General features: G+C 50.9%; 1 protein-coding gene across 1 annotated transcript in view; it reads right to left on the bottom strand.

Annotated features, from left to right (window-relative positions):
• LOC144480354 (tetraspanin-14-like) overlaps nucleotides 1–24,713 on the bottom strand; it is a 59,336-nt gene that overhangs the window by 18,942 nt on the left and 15,681 nt on the right. The window contains exons 3-4 of the mRNA XM_078199771.1: nucleotides 6,108–6,158; nucleotides 5,330–5,473 (exon numbers count right to left, since the gene is read on the bottom strand). Coding sequence (XP_078055897.1) covers nucleotides 5,330–5,473; nucleotides 6,108–6,158 — 195 coding nt within the window. The remainder of the gene's footprint in view (nucleotides 1–5,329; nucleotides 5,474–6,107; nucleotides 6,159–24,713) is intronic.

Here is a 24,713-nt window from a genome sequence, read left to right on the forward strand (position 1 = left end):
TAAGGTAGACAAGTCCCCTGGGCCTGATGGGATACACCCCAAAATACTGAGAGAGGCAAGGGAGGAAATTGCTGGGGCCTGGAGAGAAATTTTTGTATCCTCACTGGCTACAGGGGAGGTCCCAGAGGATTGGAGAATAGTGTTCCTTTGTTTAAGAAGGGTAGCAAGGATAATCTAGATAATTACAGGCTGGTGAGCCTTACATCAGTGGTAGGGAAATTATTGGAGAGGATTCTTCGAGACAGGATTTACTCCCACTTGGAAATAAGTGGACGTATTAGCGAGAGGCAACATGGTTTTGGGGAGGGGAGGTCGTGTCTCACTAATGTGATTGGGTTTTTCGAGAAAGTGACGAAGATGATTGATGAGGGTGCGGCAGTGGATGTTGTCTACATGGACTTCAGTAAGGCCTTTGACAAGTCCTCATGGCAGACTGGTAGAGGTGAAGTCACATGGGATCAGAGGTGAGCTGGCAAGATGGATACAGAACTGGTTCGGTCATGTAAGACAGAAGGTAGCAGTGGAAGGGTGCATTTCTGAATGGAGGGCTGTGACAAGTGGTGTTCCTCAGGGATCAGTGCTGGGACCTTTGCTGTTTGTAATATATATAAATGATTTGGAGGAAAATCTAACTGGTTTGGTTAGTAAGTTTGCGGATGACACAAAGGTTGGTGGATTTGCGGACAGCGATGAGGACTATCGGAGGATACAGCAGGATATAGATCAGTTGGAGACTTGGGCAAGAGAGATGGCAGATGGAGTTTAATCCGGACAAATGTGAGGTGATGCATTTTGGAAGGTCTATTACAGATAGGAAATATACAGTAAATGGCAGAACCCTTAAGAGTATTGATAGGCAGAGGGATCTGGGTGTACAGGTACACAGGTCAATGATAGTGGTAGTGCAGGTGGAGAAGGTAGTCAAGAAGGCATACGGCATGCTTGCCTTCATCGGTCGGGGTATTGAGTTTAAAAATTGGCAAGTCATGTTGCAGCTTTATAGAACCTTAGTTAGGCCGCACTTGGAATATAGTGTTCAATTCTGGTCGCCACACTGCCAGAAGGATGTGGAAGCTTGGAGAGGGTACAGAAAAGATTTACCAGGATGTTGCCTGGCATGGAGGGCATTAGCTACGAGGAGAGGTTGGAGAAACTTGGTTTGTTCTCACTGGAACAACAGAAGTTGAGGGGCGACCTGATAGAACTCTACATGATTCATAGAATCATAGAATCCTACAGTGTAGAAGGAGGCCATTCAGCCCATCAAGTCTGCACCGACCACAATCCCATCCTGGCCCCATCCCCATTACTCCATAACCCCATGCATTTACCCTAGTTAATCTCCCTGACACTAAGTGGCAATTAAGCATGGCCAATCCACCTAACCTGCACATCTTTGAACTGTGGGGGGAAACCGGAGCCCCCGGAGGAAACCCACGCAGACACAGGGAGAATGTGAAAACTCCACACAGACAGTGATCCAAGCCGGGAATCAAACACAGATCCATGGCACTGTGAGGCAGCAGTGCTAACCACTGTGCCACCCCATGAGAGGCATGGACAGAGTGGATAGTCAGAAGCTTTTTCCCAGGGTGGAAGAGTCAATTACTCGGGGGCACAGGTTTCAGGTGCGAGGGGCAAGGTTTAAAGGAGATGTAGGAGGCAAGTTTTTTTACACAGAGGGTGGTGGGTGCCTGGAACTTGTTGCCGGGGGAGGAGTGGAAGCGGATACGATAGTGACTTTTAAGGGGTGTCTGGACAAATACATAAATAGGATGGGAATAGAGGGATATGGTCCCCGGAAGGGTAGGGGGGGTTTTAGTTGAGTCGGGCAGCATGGTCGGTGCAGGCTTGGAGGGCCAAAGGGCCTGTTCCTGTGCTGTAATTGTCTTTGTTATTTGTTGTTTGATGTATGGTGGGACGGCAGAGCTGGATTTAATCTGTTCATTGTGGAATCGCTTCACTCGCTCTGTACTGGGCATTTCTTTCTCAAACCCACTTTCATTTCCTCATTTCAACCAACTGCCTCCAGCTCCAAAAGCTCACATTCCCCCGACACACACACACCGCCCCCCCACGCGCACAACCCCCCCCACACGCACACCACACACGCACCCCCCCCACACGCACACAACCCCCCCCACACGCACACCACCCCCCCCACACGCACACCACCCCCCCACACGCACACCACCCCCCCCACACGCACACCACCCCCCCCACACGCACACCACCCCCCCCACACGCACACCACCCCCCCCACACGCACACCGCCCCCCCCACACGCACACCGCCCCCCCCACACGCACACCGCCCCCCCCACACGCACACAACCCCCCCCACACGCACACCGCCCCCCCCACACGCACACAACCCCCCCCCCGACACACACACACCCGCCCCCACACCGCCCCCCCACGCGCACAACCCCCCCCACGCGCACAACCCTCCCCACGCGCACAACCCCCCCCACACGCACACCACCCCCCCCACACGCACACCGCCCCCCCCACACGCACACAACCCCCCCCACACGCACACAACCCCCCCCACACGCACACCGCCCCCCCCACACGCACACCGCCCCCCCACACGCACACAACCCCCCCCCCCCGACACACACACACCCGCCCCCACACGCACACCGCCCCCCCACGCGCACAACCCCCCCCACGCGCACAACCCCCCCCACACGCACACAACCCCCCCCACACGCACACCACACACGCACCCCCCCACACGCACACAACCCCCCCACACGCACACCACCCCCCCCACACGCACACCACTCCCCCCACACGCACACCACCCCCCCCACACGCACACCACCCCCCCCACACGCACACCACCCCCCCCACACGCACACCACCCCCCCCACACGCACACCACCCCCCCCACACGCACACCACCCCCCCACACGCACACCACACACGCACCCCCCCCCACACGCACACCACCCCCCCCCACACGCACACCACCCCCCCCACACGCACACCACCGCCCCCACACGCACACCACCCCCGCCACACGCACACCACCCCCCCCACACGCACACCACCCCCCCCACACGCACACCACCCCCCCCACACGCACACCACCCCCCCACACGCACACCACCCCCCCCACACGCACACCACACCCCCACACGCACACCACCCCCCCCACACGCACACCACCCCCCCCACACGCACACCACCCCCCCCACATGCACACCACCCCCCCCACACGCACACCACCCCCCCCACACGCACACCACCCCCCCCACACGCACACCACACACGCACCGCCCCCACACGCACACAACCCCCCCACACGCACACCACCCCCCCCACACGCACACCACCCCCCCACACGCACACCACCCCCCCACACGCACACCACCCCCCCCACACGCACACCACCCCCCCCACACGCACACCACCCCCCCCACACGCACACCACCCCCCCCACACGCACACCACCCCCCGACACGCACACCACCCCCCCCACACACACACCACCCCCCCACACGCACACCACCCCCGCACCCACACACCCACACATACACACATACCCCCCCACACAAACACCCCACCCCCCCACGTGCACACCCCCCCCACGTGCACACACACCCCCCACGTGCACACACACCCCCCACGTGCACACACACCCCCCACGTGCACACACACCCCCCACGTGCACACACACCCCCCACGTGCACACACACCCCCCACGTGCACACACACCCCCCACGTGCACACACACCCCCCACGTGCACACACACACCCCCCACGTGCACACACACCCCCACGTGCACACACCCCCACGTGCACACACCCCCACGTGCACACACCCCCACGTGCACACCCCCCCACGTGCACACACCCCCACGTGCACACACACCCCCACGTGCACACACACCTCCACGTGCACACCCCACTCCACGTGCACACACCCCCCACGTGCACACACCCCCCACGTGCACACACCCCCCACGTGCACACACCCCCACGTGCACACACCCCCACGTGCACACACCCCCACGTGCACACACCCCCACGTGCACACACCCCCACGTGCACACACCCCCCCCGCATACACCCCCCCTGCATATATACACACCCCAACACGCACACTCACCCACACCCACCCCCCCGCACACACACACACCCCCACCCCCCTCACACACTCCCACCCTCCCACACACACACCCTCCCACACACCCTCCCACACACACACACACGCACACCCTCCCACACACACACACACACCCTCCACACACACCCTCCCACACACACCCTCCCACACACACCCTCCCACACACACCCTCCCACACACACCCTCCCACACACACCCTCCCACACACACCCTCCCACACACAAACTCCCACACACACACGCACACCCTCCCACACACACACGCACACCCTCCCACACACACACGCACACCCTCCCACACACACACCCTCCCACGCACACCCTCCCACGCACACCCTCCCACGCACACCCTCCCACGCACACCCTCCCACGCACACCCTCCCACACACAGGCACACCCTCCCACACACAGGCACACCCTCCCACACACAGGCACACCCTCCCACACACAGGCACACCCTCCCACACACAGGCACACCCTCCCACACACAGGCACACCCTCCCACACACAGGCACACCCTCCCACACACAGGCACACCCTCCCACACACAGGCACACCCTCCCACACACAGGCACACCCTCCCACACACAGGCACACCCTCCCACACACAGGCACACCCTCCCACACACAGGCACACCCTCCCACACACAGGCACACCCTCCCACACACAGGCACACCCTCCCACACACAGGCACACCCTCCCACACACAGGCACACCCTCCCACACACAGGCACACCCTCCCACACACAGGCACACCCTCCCACACACAGGCACACCCTCCCACACACAGGCACACCCTCCCACACACAGGCACACCCTCCCACACACAGGCACACCCTCCCACACACAGGCACACCCTCCCACACACAGGCACACCCTCCCACACACAGGCACACCCTCCCACACACAGGCACACCCTCCCACACACAGGCACACCCTCCCACACACAGGCACACCCTCCCACACACAGGCACACGCCCCCAGCATACACAAAAATGGGAACACAGTGTAAGTGATAAATCTGTGAGACTGCGGCAGAGATAGTTCTAGTTGAACAGAGCGAGAGAAAGAGAGAGCACCGGAGTTTGGTGAGGAGCAGAGCCATGCACAGGAGCGGAACTGGATTCTAGTTTGTGTTAGACATCCCGGAGGCCGGGTTATATCTTTAAAGGGAGTTGGCACAGAGACTCACAAACTTCAGCAGGCAAATGTTCTCTCGCAGAGCTCCGATACAGCCAGTGAATCCCAAAATGAAGGTCAGCACACCAACCACGAGAATGACCCAGACCGGGTCAAAACCATTGAGCTCAGAAATGGACTGAATCTTCAACACTCCCTGTGCAAGAGGAACAAAATACTCAGTCACTGGAGGTAGAAAACGCAACTCATACAACCCGCAAAGCTGCCTGCTTCACAGGTTGGTTTTTATATCTAGTTCTTGCTGATGCTTCAATTCATTTTAGAACAGGGTTAATAATGCTGGCAACACCCCCCAGTGTTAATGTAAGCCTACTTATGACACTAATAAATAAACTTAAACAACAAATAGTTGTAACGTAGCCTAGAACACCTTAGAACCCTGTGGTCCAAACTCCCTCAGTTCAGGCCAGGCATCAGGTGAAAGACTGGGTTTGACCGTTCTTCCGGCAGATTCTCACTGGCGCTGTGGGACTGGACTGAGTGAAGTCCAGTGTGGAGATTAGATTTACTTTATTGTTCACATGGGGTCAGGTGTCTTCATAAAGCAGGCAGGATTGGAGCACTGGGCACCATTCACAGCCCAGTGTGAAAACAGCAAGTAGAATTTAAACAAAATCCCCGCTACACCACAGTCCTCATCTCAGGTGTTAACTCCCAAGGTTCTACTGAAACGTGAACTCTGCTTCTCTCTCCATAACCGCTGGCTGACTCGCTGAGTATTTCGAGCATTTTGTGTTCACTCCCAAGGTGCTGGTATCCGGAATCGTTACCTTTTCATTCCAGGCCCAGAAAGTGATGGCCAGGAGTCCAGCTCCAGCGATCTGGAAACGAGAGGAGACAAGATTCAATCAGAATGGAACTCAATTCAACAACAATCTCGACAAATACGTCCTACTAAACTCAGAACCAGTTAATGACCTTAAAAATCACCAGAGGCGAGGAATTTCAGTCCTGGAAACTGGAATAGACTAACAGCAAACACTCCCAGGACAGGTACAGCACGGGGTTAGATACAGAGTAAAGCCCCCTCTACACTGTCCCCATCAAACACTCCCAGGACAGGTACAGCACGAGGTTAGATACAGAGTGAAGTTTCCTCTACACTGTCCCCATCAAACACTCCCAGGATAGGTACAGCACGGGGTTAGGTACAGAGTAAAGCTCCGTCTACACTGTCCCCATCAAACACTCCCAGGACAGGTACAGCACGGGTTAGATACAGAGTGAAGTTCCCTCTACACTGTCCCCATCAAACACTCCCAGGATAGGTACAGCACGGGGTTAGGTACAGAGTAAAGCTCCGTCTACACTGTTCCCATCAAACACTCCCAGGACAGGTACAGCACGGGGTTAGATACAGAGTAAAGCTCCCTCTACACTGTCCCCATCAAACACTCCCAGGACAGGTACAGCACGGGGTTAGATACAGAGTGAAGTTCCCTCTACACTGTCCCCATCAAACACTCCCAGGATAGGTACAGCACGGGGTTAGATACAGAGTAAAGCTCCGTCTACACTGTCCCCATCAAACACGCCCAGGACAGGTACAGCACGGGGTTAGATACAGAGTAAAGCTCCCTCTACACTGTCCCCATCAAACACTCCCAGGACAGGTACAGCACGGGGTTAGATACAGAGTAAAGCTCCCTCTACACTGTCCCCATCAAACACTCCCAGGACGGGTACAGCACGGGGTTAGATACAGAGTAAAGCTCCCTCTACACTGTCCCCATCAAACACTCCCAGGACAGGTACAGCATGGAGTTAGATACAGAGTAAAGCTCCCTCTATACTGTCCCCATCAAACACTCCCAGGACAGGTACAGCATGGAGTTAGATACAGAGTAAAGCTCCCTCTACACTGTCCCCATCAAACACTCCCAGGACAGGTACAGCATGGAGTTAGATACAGAGTAAAGCTCCCTCTACACTGTCCCCATCAAACACGATGTGGAGCTGCCGGCATTGGACTGGGGTAAACACAGTAAGAAGTCTCACAACACCAGGTTAAAGTCCAACAGGTTTATTTGGTAGTAAAAGCCACTAGCTTTCGGAGCGCTGCCCCTTCGTTAGGTAAGTACCCGATAAGTACCCATCAAACACTCCCAGGACAGGTACAGCACGGGGTTAGATACAGAGTAATGCTCCCTCTACACTGTCCCCATCAAACACTCCCAGGACAGGTACAGCACGGGGTTAGATACAGAGTAATGCTCCCTCTACACTGTCCCCATCAAACACGCCCAGGACAGGTACAGCACGGGGTTAGACACAGAGTAAAGCTTCCTCTACACTGTCCCCATCAAACACACCCAGGATTTGTACAGCAGGGGGTTAGATACAGAGTAATGCTCCCTCTACACTGTCCCCATCAAACACGCCCAGGACAGGTACAGCACGGGGTTAGACACAGAGTAAAGCTCCCTCTACACTGTCCCCATCAAACACTCCCAGGACAGGTACAGCACGGGGTTAGATACAGAGTAAAGCTCCCTCTACACTGTCCCCGTCAAACACTCCCAGGATTTGTACAGCAGGGGGTTAGATACAGAGTAATGCTTCCTCTACACTGTCCCCATCAAACACTCCCAGGATTTGTACAGCACGGGGTTAGGCACAGAATAAAGCACCCTCCACGCATTGGAGAGAGTGCAGAAGAGGATAACAAGAATGGTTCCAGGGATGAGAAACTTCAGTTACAAGGATAGATTGGAAAGGTTGGGACTGTTCTCTTCGGAGAGGAGATTTGATAGGGACGTTCAAAATCATGAGGGGGCTGGACAGAGTAGAGGGGGAGAAACTATTCCCGCTCGGAAAGGATCGAGAACGAGAGGGCACAGATTTAAAGTGATTTACAAAAGAAGCAAATGTGATGTGAGAAAAAAATCTTCTTCGCCCAGCGAGTGGTTGGGGTCTGGAATGTTCTGCCTGGAAGTGTGTTGGAGGCAGCTTCAATGGAGGCATTCAAGAGGACATTAGAATGATTATTAGAAAAGAAACAATGTGTGGGGGAAAGCCAGAGAATGGCACAGGGAAAAGGCTGGGGAATGGCACAGGGGAAAGGCACTAAGTCACAATTCTCATTTGGAGAGCGAGTGCAGACATGATGGGCCAAATGGCCTCTTTCTGCTCTGTAACAATCCTGTAATTCGATCTTACTAATTTGATGGAACATTTTGGAAGCCAGTGGTTGGTCGATTGAGCACCCTATGAGGCCTTTACCCGGGTCCCTAGCACTGTAAGGCAGCAGTGCTGACCGCTGGGCCACCACATGCTGTCGGCAAGTTTGTAATTTGCTGCGGCAGAATTGTAGATTCTGTGGGCAAAAGATACCCTGAACGGAGAAGGAAGCAATGGTCGGGGTTTAGCGAGAGGAGATAGTGTTATAGTAACTTTCTGCTGTTTGTAATGAGCAACCTCATCAAACAACACCAACAAAATCAAATAAAACCCTTGGTTAATTTACTGTGTCCATTTCCTGTCCCCTGACATGGCCTGGGAGAGCGAGGCTTTGGAAAGGTTCAGGGGAGGATCTGAAGATTGATTCCTGGTTTAAGACTTTCACTATTCAGAGAGACTAAAGAGCGGAGTGTTTGCACTTTACACAAGCCTAGAGAGAGAGAGTGTCTAACTGAGTCTGATAAGATAGTGGAGGTACAAGATTAGTGTGCACACTAACAGATCAGGCTGGGAGGACAAAGGTGGAAGAGGTGAACGGGATTAGGCAGCCCAGTGTTGTGGACTCCTGGAACTGGAACCCTTGGAGTGAATTCATTGTGGACCGGACTGAGACAGCAGCCATTTCACACAGGAGCAAGATACCAAGCAACAGAACATGAATGAAGTGGACTTGTTTTAGTCAAGGACGATTCTGCACTCCTCTAAACGGGCACTACATTGCTAATCTGTCCAAGGAGATTTTGTGTGCTCCCAGGTGGATGCAGAGTGGGATGGACGAGGTGTGACAACCGTGTGGACCAGTGAATGAGAGTCCTTATGGGCCGAATGGCCTCCTTCTGCACTGTAGGGTTTCTATGATTTCTATGACTTCAGAATAGAGGGCTGCGTGTTTCGAATCGCGGAGTTATTCTGCGTAGGTCTTTGGATTTTAAAAAACGGGCGGCACGGTAGCACAGTGGTTAGCACTGCTGCTTCACAGCTCCAGGGACCTGGGTTCGATTCCCAGCTTGGGTCACTGTCTGTGTGGAGTTTGCACATTCTCCTCGTGTCTGCGTGGGTTTCCTCCGGGTGCTCCGGTTTCCTCCCACAGTCCAAAGATGTGCGGGTTAGGTTGATTGGCCATGCTAAAAATTGCCCCTTAGTGTCCTGGGATGCGTAGGTTAGAGGGATTAGTGGGTAAATATGTAGGGATATGGGGGGAGGGCCTGGGTGGGATTGTGGTTGGTGCAGACTCGATGGGCCGAATGGCCTCTTTCTGCACTGTCGGGTTTCTATGATTATCAAAACTCCAAGCTTGCATTGTTAAACCTTCCCTGGTTGTTGTTCTCACACAAGTCATTTCCTCACAGAATCTATGATACACAGACTATCAATCCCAAGCTGTGCTTCTATTTGCTATCCTTCCCTGCTTCTATTCACTGTCTGCACCGTTAAAATTTAAAATCTGAATCCAGATTGTAAGTTTTATTTATTAGTGTCACGAGTAGGCTTACATTAACACTCCACCAATGCCTCTACTTTCTCAGAGGACTAAGGAAATTTGGCATAGCAGCTTGGTATGGGCTCCTGCTCTGCCCAAGACCGCAGGAAACTACAAAAGATCTTGAATGTAGCCCAATCCATCACGCAAACCAGCCTCCCATCCAATGACTCTGTCTACGCTTCCTGCTGCCTCGGCAAAGCAGCCAGCATAATTAAGGACCCCACACCCCCCCGGACATTCTCTCTTCCACCTTCTTCTGTCAGGAAAAAGATACAAAAGTCTGAGGTCACGCACCAACCGACTCAAGAACAGCTTCTTCCCTGCTGCTGTCAGACTTTGAATGGACCTACCTCGCATTAAGTTGATCTTTCTCTGCACCCTAGCTATGACTGTAACACTACATTCTGCACCCTCTCCTTCTCTATGAACGGTATGCTTTGTCTGTATGGCACGCAAGAAACAATACTTTTCACTGTATGTTAATACACGTGACAATAATAAATCAAAGCAATGACGTTTCTGTGTAAGTCCCCTAGTCGCCACACTCCCCCGCCTGTTTGGGTACATTGTACACTGCCTTCAATTTTTATTTGCATTGACCCAGATCCAGCAAACTACAACACCTCGTTTCTGTTACAGGCAATGTCTGGAGCCAATGCCGGAAGCCTTACCACTGCCTCAAACTTTACTTCGAACCTTGCCCTTTGATCTTTCACCCTGACCCTGAGAGCATTGTGGTTTTTCGCTGTGAATAATTCTAGACTGTCCCAGTGGCAGAAAAGCAAAGCTCTCTGTTTGTGCAGTGACTCACAGCAATCACAGATTGTGCAATGATATCCTGCCTGCCAGCAGCTGTGGGGCTGGAATCAGGCCGAAACTCATCTTCAGAAACCTACTGCTTCCTGTTCCAGACAAGAATTCAGGTTGAAGCAGAACCCGAGGCTCCCTCTTTTACTCATACACTCACTAAACAAACTATGACGGAAATCTGATTAACCTCCCAAAACATCAACCCTATATCGGCACATGTTGCGCACTGCAGGGAGAGGCCATTCGGCCCTCCAGGGTGGCACGCAATCAATGACTAACATCTAAATAATTCATATATCATTTGTAATAAATAGACATTCCTTTAAGGTGCTACTCCCATCCCTGAGAAAGAGGCCCCACGAGACCAGCAAGAGGAATTAATGGTCACATTCAATAAAAGGAAGGGGCCAAGTTGGCTAAAAAGAATAGATAGCCCGAGGGTTGGGAGGATTTTAGAATCTAGTGAAAGAGGAATTGATAGTGTAGTAGTGTGGCCCTTTAAGGGCGGCACGGTAGCACAGTGGTTAGCACTGCTGCTTCACAGCTCCAGGGACCTGGGTTCGATTCCCGGCTTGGGTCACCGTCTGAGTGGAGTTTTGCACATTCTCCTCGTGTCTGCGTGGGTTTCCTCCGGGTGCTCCGGTTTCCTCCCACACTCCAAAGATGTGCGGGTTAGGTTGATTGGCCATGCTAAAATTGCCCCTTAGTGTCCTGAGATGCGTAGGTTAGAGGGATTGGTGGGTAAATATGTAGGGATATGGGGGTAGGGCCTGGGTGGGATTATGGTCGGTGCGGACCCGATGGGCTGAGTGGCCTCTTTCTGCACTGTAGGGTTTCTATGATTCTTCTATGATTAAGAGGGCATTTCCCAAGGGTCACGTGATCAGCGAGGACCCTATGGATCGTCCCGGTGGGAAGCTAAGCCAATCGGCAGGAGGGAGTGTGCCACGGGTTGAGGAGGGACTCGCAGTTGGAGCCAGGGAGTTCACTCGAGCAGTCGCATTGTAATCTAGTCTGACCTTGTTTATATATATTTCTCTGTTGATAGAGTATTTTATTGTTAAAGCCACATCAAGTCGCCGTCGATCTATTACATTGGCATTGAGGCAAAACACCAAAGTCGTTGGGGATCACAGTGTCCAGCTAGCGGGGGAGGAGATGAGCATCGAGTGTAAGAAGGGTACACTCATATCGCAATGTATATGATTGGAAAGATCGAGGCTGGAATGTTACGGCCGTTCACACCTGTGGGATATTTCTATTCCGCTGCAGCGAACAGATTTGGCTGGGCGTTGTAAACAGACTGCCTGGATCCACTACAGTTCGCCTACCGCCGCAACAGGGCCACAGCAGAGGCCCTGGCCCTGCACTCAACCCTGCAACACCTAGATACCAAATGTCAGACTCCTATTTACTGACTACAGCTCAGCCTTCAACACCATTATTCCCACGAAACTCATCTCCAAACTCCATGGCCTGGGGCTCGGCTCTTCCCTCTGCGACTGGATCCTGAACTTCCTAACCCACAGATCACAATCAGTAAGGACAGGCAACAACACCTCCTCCATGATCATCCTCAACACCGGTGCCCCACAAGGCTGTGTTCTCAGCCCCCTACTATACTCCTTATACACCTATGACTGTGCGGCCAAATTCCCCACCAACTCGATTTTCAAGTTTGCTGGCGACACCACCGTAGTGGGTCGGATCTCAAACAATGACGAGACAGAGTACAGGAATGAGAGAGAGAATCTGGTGAACTGGTGCAGCGACAACAATCTCTCCCTCAATGTCAACAAAAGGAGATTGTCATCGACTTCAGGAAGCGTAAAGGAGAACATGCCCCTGTCTACATCAATGGGGATGAAGTAAAAAGGGTTGAGAGCTTCAGGTTTTTAGGTGTCCAGATCACCAACAACCTGTCCTGGTCCCCCATGCCGACACTATAGTTAAGAAAGCTACTTTCTCAGAAGACTAAGGAAATTCGGCATGTCAGCTACGACTCTCACCAACTTTTACAGATGCCCCATAGAATGCATTCTTTCTGGTTGTATCACAGCTTGGTATGGGCTCCTGCTCTGCTCAAGACCGCAAGAAACTACAAAAGGTCGTGAATGTAGCCCAATCCATCACGCAAACCAGCCTCCCATCCATTGACTCTGTCTACACTTCCCGCTGCCACGGCAAAGCAGCCAGCATAATTAAGGATCCCACACTCCCCGGACATTCTCTCTTCCACTTTCTTCCGTCTGGTAAAAGATACAAAACTCTGAGGTCACGTACCAACCGACTCAAGAACAGCTTCTTCCCCGCTGCTGTTAGACTTTTGAATGGACTTGCCTTGCACTAAGTTGATCTTTCTCTACACCCTAGCTATGGCTGTAACACTACATTCTGCACCCTCTCCTTTCCTTCTCTATGAACGGTATGAACTTTTCACTGTGTACTAATACATGTGACAAAAATAAGTCAAACCAAAATCAAATTCTCCGACCTCGCTGCAGTAGAAATGTGGGGTGAACAGCTGGTACCATCGCCCCCTGAATCTTTTTACCCCAAGGTCGATGACTGGGGACGACACATAGAAAGGCTGTAATGTTACTTTGCTGCAAATCATAGACTCCCTCCAGTGCAGAAGGAGGCCATTCGGCCCATCGGGTCTGCACCAATAACAATCCCACCCAGGCCCTATCCCCGTAACTCCACGCATTTACCCTAGCTAGTCCCCCTGACACTAAAGGGCAATTTAGCAGGGCCAATCCACCACACCAGCACATCTTTGGACTGTGGGAGGAAACCGGAGCACCGGAGGAAACCCATGCAGACACGGGGAGAATGTGCAGACTCCGCACAAACAGTGACCTAAGGCCAGAATCGAACCCAGGTCGCCGGTGCTGTGAGTCTAACCACCGTGCCACCCAAAAGGAATAACTGCGGGAGATAAGTAAAAAGTTATTTTGCTTGCACTCTGTGGTCACATCTCCAGACACAAAAGTCGTGATTTTTCAACCTTGTGTCACCCAACATTCAGGTGGCAAGGTCGGGCGTGAGGTGAAAAATCAGGTTTGCACCCTGGAGTGGGGTGGGGAGGGGTGGGGAGGGAGGGGGGAGGGGAGGGGTGGGGAGGGGGGAGGGGGGAAGGGGGAGGGGGGAGGGTGGTGGTGGGGGCAAGAAAGGAAACAAACTCTGCAGGGGGCGTGATCAGCAGGTAGGGTCCCAATGTCCACGGGGGAGGGTGGGGGGTGGGCGACAGGTGATCTCCCAGTATATTGGGAGATCAGGGCGCGTGTGCAGTGGTGCTCCAAAAGTTCAGCAGCCGGCTCCCCCGGCGAGCTGAGGCTCCACCCTACCCCCTGCTGGCGAGAATCGCATCCTGCTACTTTTATTGCACTAAGCGCCATAAGAATCCATTTTCAAACCCGCCCAAAAAAAACGAGTCTGAAACTCTCCCGTTTTCTCGTTCGTTTGGCCCTTGGATTCTTGTTCGTTAAATTCCTCCCAAAGTCTTTTGACCAGATTGTGGGGCTGGCCAAAAAAATCATTTTAACCCCCGTCCCTCGATTGTAATGCTGAGATATTTCATACGGCAGTCTGTGAGTGGGCGGGAGGGGAACAGTCTCGAGCTGAATGGGAAGACTGGCAGAACACTGCAAATTCAGGCCAGCATTAGCAGGAATGTTAAGGGACAGAATGGTCTGTGGTATAAACAGTTTAACAATACGAAGAAGTACTGGCAGAGACCAAAATCACCTTGGGAAAAGCTGTGGCGCTGGCTCAGGCGACTGAACGCGTGGAGGAGGGAGTATCAGAGTTGCAAGGTGTGCCAAATAAGGTAAATTATTTGTGGCGGGAAATGGCTGTGGTGCCAAGCAGCCCTGGAGCGGGTACAACAGTGCCCGATAGGAGAAGTGCAGCAGTGAGGGCTGAAGTGTGTTTTTGATGTGGGGGGGAGAACACTCCCAAGAGGTTTGTCGATGCAAGGACTGTGTGTCTTTCAAGTGTAACAAGAAAGGTCACAGAGTCACGGTGCAGAGCACAGCAACCATTAGTCAGTGCAAAAAAATACATAACCCCTTAAACAATTAGGAATCTGAGTCGCTCACCCTAAAGCAGGTCCAGTAAAGAAAGGTGCCCCCAATGGACATAATCTTACTGGTAAACGGAAAAGCACTCAAAGTCAATCCAGGAGTGGCAGCCACAGTCCATGCCAACACAGTGCAGAGGAGGCCATTCGGCCCACTGAGATTATACTGACTCTCTGAAAGATCAACGCACCCAGGCAGCTGGATGCTGACGGGCAAAGACTGGTGACAATCAACGTGCACAGGGGATTGTATCAGTAAACAAGGTTGCCTTTTGGAGTCCCATCATTTTCCAGCATGGAGGGCCTATTACAAGACACCCCCAATGTAATGGTTTATCTGGACAACGCACTGACCACTGCTTCCACACCCGAAGAACATGGATCCAACCTAGAAGAAGTATCGAGACGCTTTGGGGAAGCAGGGGTCAGGCTGAAATGGGAGAAGTGCTGGTGGGGAACATACACACTGATTGTAAAAGTTCCTGTAGGTATGTGAGGTGAAACAGATTGATGGAGACCAAGGTAGTTCCCTTACAGTCAGAAACAGGGGAATTTATAACGGGGAACAAGGAAATGGCTGACCAGCTGAATACATACTTTGGTTCCATCTTCACAAAGGAGAACACAAATAACGTACCAGAAATGTTGGGGAAGGCAGGGTTTAGTGAGAGGGAGGAACTGAAGGAAATCAGGATCAGTAGAGAAACGGTGTTGGGGAAACAGATGAGATTGAAGGCTGATAAATCCTCAGGGCCTGATAATCTACACTCCAGAATACTCAAGGAAGTGGCCTGAGAAATAGTGGATGTATTGATGGTCATCTTTCAGGATTCTATACATTCTGGAACAGTTCCTACAGGTTGGAAGGTAGCTAATGTCACTCCACTATTTAAAAAGGGAGGTTGAGAGAAAACGCAATTATAGACCAGCCAGCCTGATATCGGTAGTGAGGAAAATTCCAGAATCCATCATCAAAGATTTTATAGCACTTGGAAAACAGTAGCAGGATTGGGCAGAATCAGCTTGGATTTAAGAAAGGGAAATCATGCTTGACATAGTGGTTAGTACTGCTGCCTCGCGCCAGGGACCCAGGGTTCAATTCCGGCCTCGGGTCAGTGTGTGTGTGGAGTTTGCACGTTCTCCCCATGTCTGCATGGGTTTCCTCCGGGTGCTCCGGTTTCCTCACACAGTCCAAAGATGTGCGGGTTAGGTGGATTGGCCATGCTAAATTGTGTCTCAGAGATTAGCATGTAAAATTAAAGCTCATTAGATTAGGGATAGTGTACCGAGATGGGTAGAAAACTGGTTTGCAGACAGAAAGCAAAGAGTAGGAATAAACGGGTCTTTTCCAAATGCAGGCAGTGACTAGTGAGGTACCACAGGGATCAGTGTTGGGACCCCAGTGTTCCAAGATGTGCAGGTTAAGGGAACTAGTGAGGTATGTGCGTGGGGTTACGGGGATAGGGCTGGGTAAGATACTCTGTCGGAGAATCGTTGCAGACTCAATGGGCTAAATGGCCTCCTTCTGCACTGTAGGGATTCTATGATTCCATGAAATCTACTGGAATTCTTTGAGGATGTAACTAGTAGAGTTGATGAGGGGGAACCAGTGGATATGATGTATTTGGACTTTCAAAAGGCTTTCAACAAAGTCCCACATAAGAGATTAGTGTGTAAAATTAAAATTGGGGGCAGTGTATTGAGATGGATAGAAAACTGATCAGCAGACAGGAAACAGAGTAGGAATAAACTCCAAATTGGCGGGCAGTAACTAGTGGGGTGCCACGGGGATCGGTGCTAGGACCCAGCTATTCACAATATATATTAATGATTTAGATGCGCGAACCAAATATAATATTTCTCAATTTGCAGATGGCACAAAGCTGGGCGGGAGGGTGAGCTGTGAGGAGGATGCAGAGATGCTTCAGTGTGATTTGGACAAATTGAGTGGGCAAATGCATGGCAGATGCAGTATAATATGGATAAATGTGAGGTTATCCACTTTGGTAGCAGAAACAGGAAGGCCGATTATAATCTGAATGGCCATAAATTAGGAGAGGGGAGTGTGCAAAGAGACCTGGGTGGCCCCGTACACCAGTCACTGAAGGTAAACCTGCAGTATAAAAGGCAAATGGCATGTTGGCCTTGAAAGCAAGAGGTTTCGAGTACAGGAGCAGGGATGTGTTGTTGCAATTATAACAGGGCCTTGGTAAAGCCACACCTGGAATATTATGTGCAGTTTTGGTCTCCTTATCTGAGGAAGGACGTTCTTGCTCTAGAGGGAGTGCAGAGAAGGTTTACCAGGCTGATTCCTGAGATGGCAGGACTGATGTATGAGGAGAGAATGAATCAGTTAGGATTGTATTGTATAGGATTGTCAGTTAGGAGGCGTGATCAGGCGATTGAGTTGGATGATCAGCCATGATCATAATGAATGGCAGAGCAGGCTCAGAGGGAGCTGTTTCGTCCCACTGGATGCCTGATGGAGCAGAAAGATCCATTGCCTTCACTTCTGGAATGCTGTCCAATGCAGAGGGGAAATACTCCCAAATAGACAAGGAAAGTCCACACGGTCAAAAAGTTCCATCCGTATATTTATGGCCAACATTTTACAATACTCTCAGACCACAAGCCATTGTTAGGTCTACTCAGAGATGATAAGCCGTGCCACCAATCAGTAAGGGTACAGAGATGGCAGAGTTATAGCCCCACCTCAGGGGAGATGTTACAAGGATTGCACGACTGTCACCCGAGTCAGAGTAGAATGAAGGCCCCGGCCAGGAGTTATGTGTGGGGGCCGGACAGGGAAATGGAAATGATGGTTAGCCAGTGGCCTAGTTGTGAAGCTCAACAAGCTTCACATCAACCGGCCAATCTGCATCCATGGGAGTGGCCAGACTGACGACGAGCGAGGCTACACTTGGATTTTGTTGGGCCATTAATGGGCCATATGTTTCTTCTATTAGTAGATGCACACCCCAAGGGGTTAAAGATGTACAGTCGCCAATAACCACGGGCACCAGTGACAAGTTAAGGAAAATATTCACTCTCCATGACATTCCGGAAGTGGACAATGGCAATCGTTCACCTCGGAATGATGTCAGTCTTTAATCCAAGTCATCATTCTTCACCTGAGAGCCAAGACAATGAGACGTTTTGATGCCCAGTCTGGTACCATCTTCCCTTTCATAACTTGGGCAAACTGCCAAATACCTTTGTGGAACTGTGCCTAGAATGAGTGGGTCAGCACCTTTAGGAAAGCAGATTGAAAGGGATAATTATGTGACCTTAAGAACATAAGACCATAAGATATGGGAGCAGAATTAGGCCACTCAACCCATCGAGTCTGCTCCGCCATTCAATCATGGCTGATATTTTTCTCATCCCTATTACCTCTGATCCCCTTATTAATCAAGAACCTATCTATCTCTGTCTTAAAGACATTCAATGACCTGGCCTCCACAGCCTTCTGCGGCAAAGAGTTCCACAGATTCACCACTCTCTGACTGAAGAAATTCCTCCGCATCTCTGTTTTAAAGGATTGTCCCTTTAGCCTGAGGTTGTGCCCTCTGGTTCTAGTTTTTCCTACTAGTGGAAACATCCTCTCCACGTCTCCTCTATCCAGGTCTCTCAGTATCCTGTAAGTTTCAATAAGATCCCCCCTCATCCTTCTAAACTCCAATGAGTACAGGCCCAGAGTTCTCAACCGTTCCTCATACGACAAGCTCTTCATTCCAGGGATCATTCTTGTGAACCTCCTCTGGACCTTTTCCAAGGCCAGCGCATCCTTCCTCAGATACGGGGCCCAAAACTGCTCACAATACTCCCAATGTGGTCTGACCAGATCATCTGTTGAAATTTGTCCCTTCTAAGGGAGGCTGGGTACGGGATGACCTTGTGTCCTGAACTTAAACCGGCCATTGAGGGATTACATTGCACATATTGAAATGTTGGCAATTGTAATATAGCTGAAAGTAAAAATGGTTTCAAAGCAGTATAGTTTGTGTTTGAACTCCAATTCAATTTGGTATTTACTTCCAATTGGGGTCCCCTGCATGGGGGTGGCACGGTGGCACAGTGGTGAGCACTGCTGCCTCACAGCGCCAGGGACCCGGGTTCGATTCCTAGCTTGGGTCACTGTCTGTGTGGAGTCTGCACATTCTCCCCGTGTCTGTGTGGGTTTCCTCCGGGTGTTCTGGTTTCCTCCCACAGTCTGAAAGACGTGTTGGTTAGGTGCATTGGCCATGCTAAAATTCTCCCTCAGTGTACCCGAACAGGCGCCGGAGAGTGGCGACTAGGGGATTTTCACAGTAACTTCATTGCAGTGTTAATGTAAGCCGACTTGTGACACTAAATAAATTGGGAGCAGCAAATACCAAATTGAAGATACATCTATCCTTGTGACGTAGTGCCTTTCTAACCAATTGGAGCTGCAGGCACTGGGGTATTATTGACCTTTTGAATCACATTTTGATTTGATGTTTTAAGTTTCCTTCCCACTTTGGTTTATTTTGAAGGGGCTGCCCCGTTACCTTCTCCCTCAGTTTATTTGATTTAGTTTATCTGGTTGGCCAAAAAGATGCCTAACCAATTAGAAAGCAAAAAGACTCATTGTCCAAATGGATGATGCTTGACTGCCTTTTTTTGTCCCATGTTTAAATGTTCACACTTGGTAAAGAGAAATATTAAATGAAAATGACAAACTTCTTCTCCCGGCGATGGTTCTCCAGAGTCGCAGCCTCCTGGAGTTTGACCTTCAATTCCTGAAGACTCCAGGCCAGTTCTGGAGGGTTGGCAACACTAATGTGGTCGTAGGAAGAGTTTAAAGAACTTAAACTGATTGCCTGAGCATTCCTGAAAAAAGATCCTAAACACAAGCTGGGCCCCTCGCTGACTTTTTTTAAAAAAAAATTTGTTTCTGGGGCATGGGCGTCGCCGGCTGGGCCAGCATTTATTGCCCATCCCTAGTTGCCCTTGGAGGGCAGTTGAGAGTCAACCACATTGCTGTGGCTCTGGAGTCACATGTAGGCCAGACCGGGTAAGGATGGCAGATTTCCTTCCTTCCCTAAAGGGCATTAGTGAACCAGACGGGTTTTTCCGATAATCGACAATGGTTTCACGGTCATCAGTAGATTCTTAATTCCAGATATTTTTTTTTACTGTATTCAAATTCCATCAGCTGCCGTGATGGGATGCGAACCCGGGTCCCCCAGAACATTAGTTGAGTTTCTGGATTAATAGTCGAGCCTCCCCACCACTCACATCCCCTCTTCATCCACACTGTGTTTTTCCCACACTGATCTTACACAATGTGCCATTTATCAAATTCTATTTCTGTCACAGTGCCCTGACTCTAAGTGATAACCACACCAAAAAAATGACAACACTGTGTCCGTCCCTGAACAAAATGTGCCTGGAGAATTTGAAGATGAGTTGATTGAAAACAGGAACTGAATCAACGGGAACTGATTATACAAACGGTCTGGGACTGTGCCTCTGCTGAAATCAGACACTGAAGGTGATGAATTTGGTTTTGCTGAGATGTAGCAATCAGTATATCGCTACCGGCAAGGGGAGGCTGGATACGGGATGATACGGGATGGGGGTGGCACAGTGATCAGCACTGCTGCCTCACAGTGCCCAGGGACCCAGGTTCGATTCCCGGCTTGGGTCACAGTCTGTGCGGAGTTTGCACGTTCTCCCCGTGCCTGCATAGGTTTCCTCCGGGCGCTCCGGTTTCCTCCCACAGTCCGAAAGACGTGCTGGTTAGGGTGCATTGGCCGTGCTAAGTTCTCCCTCAGTGTACCCGAACAGGCACCGGAGTGTGGCGACTAGGGGATTTTCACAGTAACTTCACTGCAGTGTTAATGTAAGCCTTACTTGTGACACTAATAAATAAACTTTAAAAACATTTCTTAAACTACTGCCAATCACTGTTATCATTAACAGCAGATGTAATGCATAAGTGCCAGGAATGTTATCAGTGTAGAAGCAGCAGGGACCAAGGTCAGAGGATGCCTCACAGATTCCATTAAAAATCCTACATTATTGTTTCACTAATCCTTGCGTGTGTTTGACACGTTGAAGAGAAGAATGTAATGTAGTAGCAGCGTGGTTTATAAGATTTAACTGAGCAGAATATAAACCTCAATGTCTTCATAACCAAAAGAGAGAAAATGCTGGAAAATCCCAACAGATCTGACAGCGTCTGTGGAGAGAGAACAGAGCCAAGTCTGGATAACTCTTCGTCAGCTCGGAGATTTTCCAGCATTTTCTGATTTTGTTTCAGATTCCAGAATCCGCAGCCATTTGCTTTTATCTTAGATGGAAAAAAGGAGTTGGTGTGAAAGTGAAAGAAGAATGAAACCTCATTGTGTAAGGATTCTGCAGCTTTGTACTGATTGCACACACCATTCCTCCATTCTGGGAGTTGTACCTCGCTCCAGCCAGCAGCAACCTGGTGAGCAGAACCCGGTAAAAATCCAAGATGGCGCCGCAGCGAGGTGACTCCTGGCAAGCTGTGCCCAGCATACCCTCCAATTCTATCTTTTACTCTTGTTCTTACAGATGCACCATAGGAAGCATTCTTTCTGGTTGTATCACAGCTTGGTATGGGCTCCTGCTCTGCCCAAGACCGCAAGGAACTACAAAAGGTCGTGAATGTAGCCCAATCCATAACGCAAACCAGCCTCCCATCCATTGACTCTGTCTATACTTCCCGCTGCCTCGGAAAAGCAGCCAGCATAATCAAGGACCCCACTCACCCCGGGCATTCTCTCTTCCACCTTCTTCCATTGGGAAAAAGATACAAAAGTCTGAGGTCACGTACCGACCGACTCAAGAACAGCTTCTTCCCTGCTGCTGTCAGACTTTTGAATGGACCTACCTTGCATTAAGTTGATCTTTCTCTACACCCTAGCTATGACTACATTCTGCACTCTCTCCTTTCCTTCTCTATGAATGGTATGCTTTGTCTGTATGGCACGCAAGAAACAATACTTTTCACTGTATACTAATGCATGTGACAATAATAAATAATAAATAATAAATCAAATCAAAGATTGTTCCACAAGTCTACAGGAGCAGACATGAAATAAAAGCGTGTGGAGGGTCTCATTATAAGTAGAATTTACAGACAGGAGGCCAGTATTGCTCATTCTGTCTCTCCCCTGTCCCCAATCATCGAGGCCCCCATTCCCCTAATTTTAAAGTTTATTTATTAGTGTCACAAGTAAGCTTACATTAACACTGTAATGAAGTTACTGTGAAAATCCCCCAGTCGCCACACTGCGGCGCCTGTTCGGGTCAATGCACCCTAACCAGCACGTCTTTCAGATTGTGGGAGGAAACCGGAGCACCCGGAGGAAACCCACGCAGACACGGGGAGAACGTGCAAACTACACACAGTGACTCAAGCCGGGAATCGAACCCGGGTCCCTAGAGCTGTGAGGCAGCAGTGCTAACCACCGTGCCGCCCTCCTGTACTGAAATACTGTCGATAAAAATAAATTACTGCGGACACTGGAATCTGAAACAAAAACAGAAAATGTTGGAAAATCTCAGCAGATCTGACAGCGCCTGTGGAGAGAGAACAGAGCTAATGTATCGAGTCGGGAAGACCCTTCGTCAGAGCTGAAGAGAATATCGAACAGGATGAGATTTATACTGTTGTGGTGAGGAGTGGGGGAGGGGGGGGGGGGTTGGGGACTGTGGGGAGCTGGATCAAGAGCCAGAGTTGGTGGAGATGGGAGAGATAGACAAAGATGTCAGAGACAAAAAGACAATGCAATGTAAATGGCAGTGATCATGACTAAGATCATTTGTGGGACACAGACAACTGGTGGGTAAACAGAGTCTACAGACTGTGTGAGACCTGTTCACCATTGGCACAATAACCAATACAGACAAGCCCGGTAAGCAACGTTAACATCAATGTGGCATCATGTATGCGTCCAGAAACTGCCCAGCCTTCAATGTTGTGCGCGAGGCTTGCCACACCAGAGGTCACCGGCAGAGCCAGTGCAGGGAGCAAAACGTCAAAGCAAGTCTTTCGCCATCACGTGCGGCCGCAGCCAGGAGTTCAACCGCATTCCAAACACCGCGCACCAAACAGTGTAAAGACATGATTCGCACAATGTCCAGCCAAGCTACAGATGATCAGGATTACCAGAACATCAACACGCACTGCGCGAGTATACGGCACAGTCAACATCAACAAATGGATTGGCACCGTGGCACTAACTGAAGCCTTTGGCATCATCCACATGATATGGTCACAGATGAAGCCGAATCTATTATCAAAACCGGATACTGGCGTGCGCACAATAATCCTGCCACTGTGTACACTGGGATGAATGTACACACACACACACAGTGGCAAACACCATGGCAGGAATTGCGAGCAGTGCAGGAAATCTGAAGGGGGGGGATTTGGAGAAGGGGAGATTCAGATGAAGAGGTTAAGGAATGCTACTTGCCCCGAGTCCAGCAACACACAGCTTATACTGCCCATCCCCCCACATGCCCCACCCCCCCACCCACAGGCCCCCAGCAACAGAGACCCCGCCATCTCCCCCCCCACCCCCCACAGCCCTACCCCCAGCAACACAGCCCCCATTACCCCCACAGGCCCCCCAGCAACACAGCCCCCCATCCACAGGCCCTCCACCCACAGCCCCCCATCCTCCCCCCAGTAACACACACACTAATTGGATTGAGATGCATGCAAAAATATTGAATTTGACGTCACACCGTTTTGGATGGGTTCTCGATCGCGCTGATTTTTTGGCCTTGGTAAAGTGGGCACAGATCACACTAATAGCCGCACGCCTGACTTTACCACTTTTTCACAAACAACGATAAAATTCTGCCCAGTGTGTGTGGAACGCGTACCCCAGTGAGAGTCAGTGTGTGTGGAACCTGTACCCCAGTGAGAGTCAGTGTGTGTGGAACCCGTACCCCAGTGAGAGTCAGTGCGTGTGGAACCCGTACCCCAGTGAGAGTCAGTGCGTGTGGAACCCGTACCCCAGTGAGAATGAGTGTGTGTGGAACAGTATTGCTCTGAAGCCTGCAGCTACTGAGAGTAATGTTGAATTCAGGAACAGTTTTAAATTGAGGAAAAGGGGTGGTGACTGACAAAGAGGAAGTTTCAGTGTTAACCTTACTAGCCCAGAGAGATAAGAATATTTTCTCAGTACTGAGAGAATGTTTATTCAAAACACAGAGAAATGGTGTTGTGCAGGGAAGTGCCGAGATTAGACAATGGGAGAAAGGAAATTATCAGTTTGAATTTGGATTTAGTGCTGTGATGTCTTCATCCACGTTCTGTACAAATAGCTCTGGCTGTTTGCTCACAGTCACCAGTCACTGCACACACACTGTTAGCAAGAGAGAACACTGCGAGGATCAGACATAACAACCCAAATCTGCCTGAATGAACTGTTACGACTTGCTTCAATTTGCTCATCGTTACCATCCAGGGCCAGAGCCTCTGCTCCGTGTTACAGGCCAGGACCAGAGCCTCTGCTCCGTGTTACAGGCCAGGGCCAGAGCCTCCATTCCCCGTTACAGTCCAGGCCAAAGCCTCTGCTCCCCATTGCAGTCCAGGGCCAGAGCCTCCACTCTATTACAGTCTAGGGCCAGGGTCTCTGCTCCCTGTTACAGTCCAGGGCCAGAGCCTCCACTCCCCATTACAGTCCAGGGCCAAAGTCACTGCTCCTCATTACAGTCCAGGGCCAGAGCCTCCACTACCCGTTACAGTCCAGGGCTGGAGCTGCTGCTCCTCATTACAGTCCTTTGTTTTCAGGAGAGTAGAGTTAC

Source organism: Mustelus asterias, chromosome 28 (assembly GCF_964213995.1).
Source record: "Mustelus asterias chromosome 28, sMusAst1.hap1.1, whole genome shotgun sequence".
NCBI classification, from domain to species: domain Eukaryota; kingdom Metazoa; phylum Chordata; class Chondrichthyes; order Carcharhiniformes; family Triakidae; genus Mustelus; species Mustelus asterias.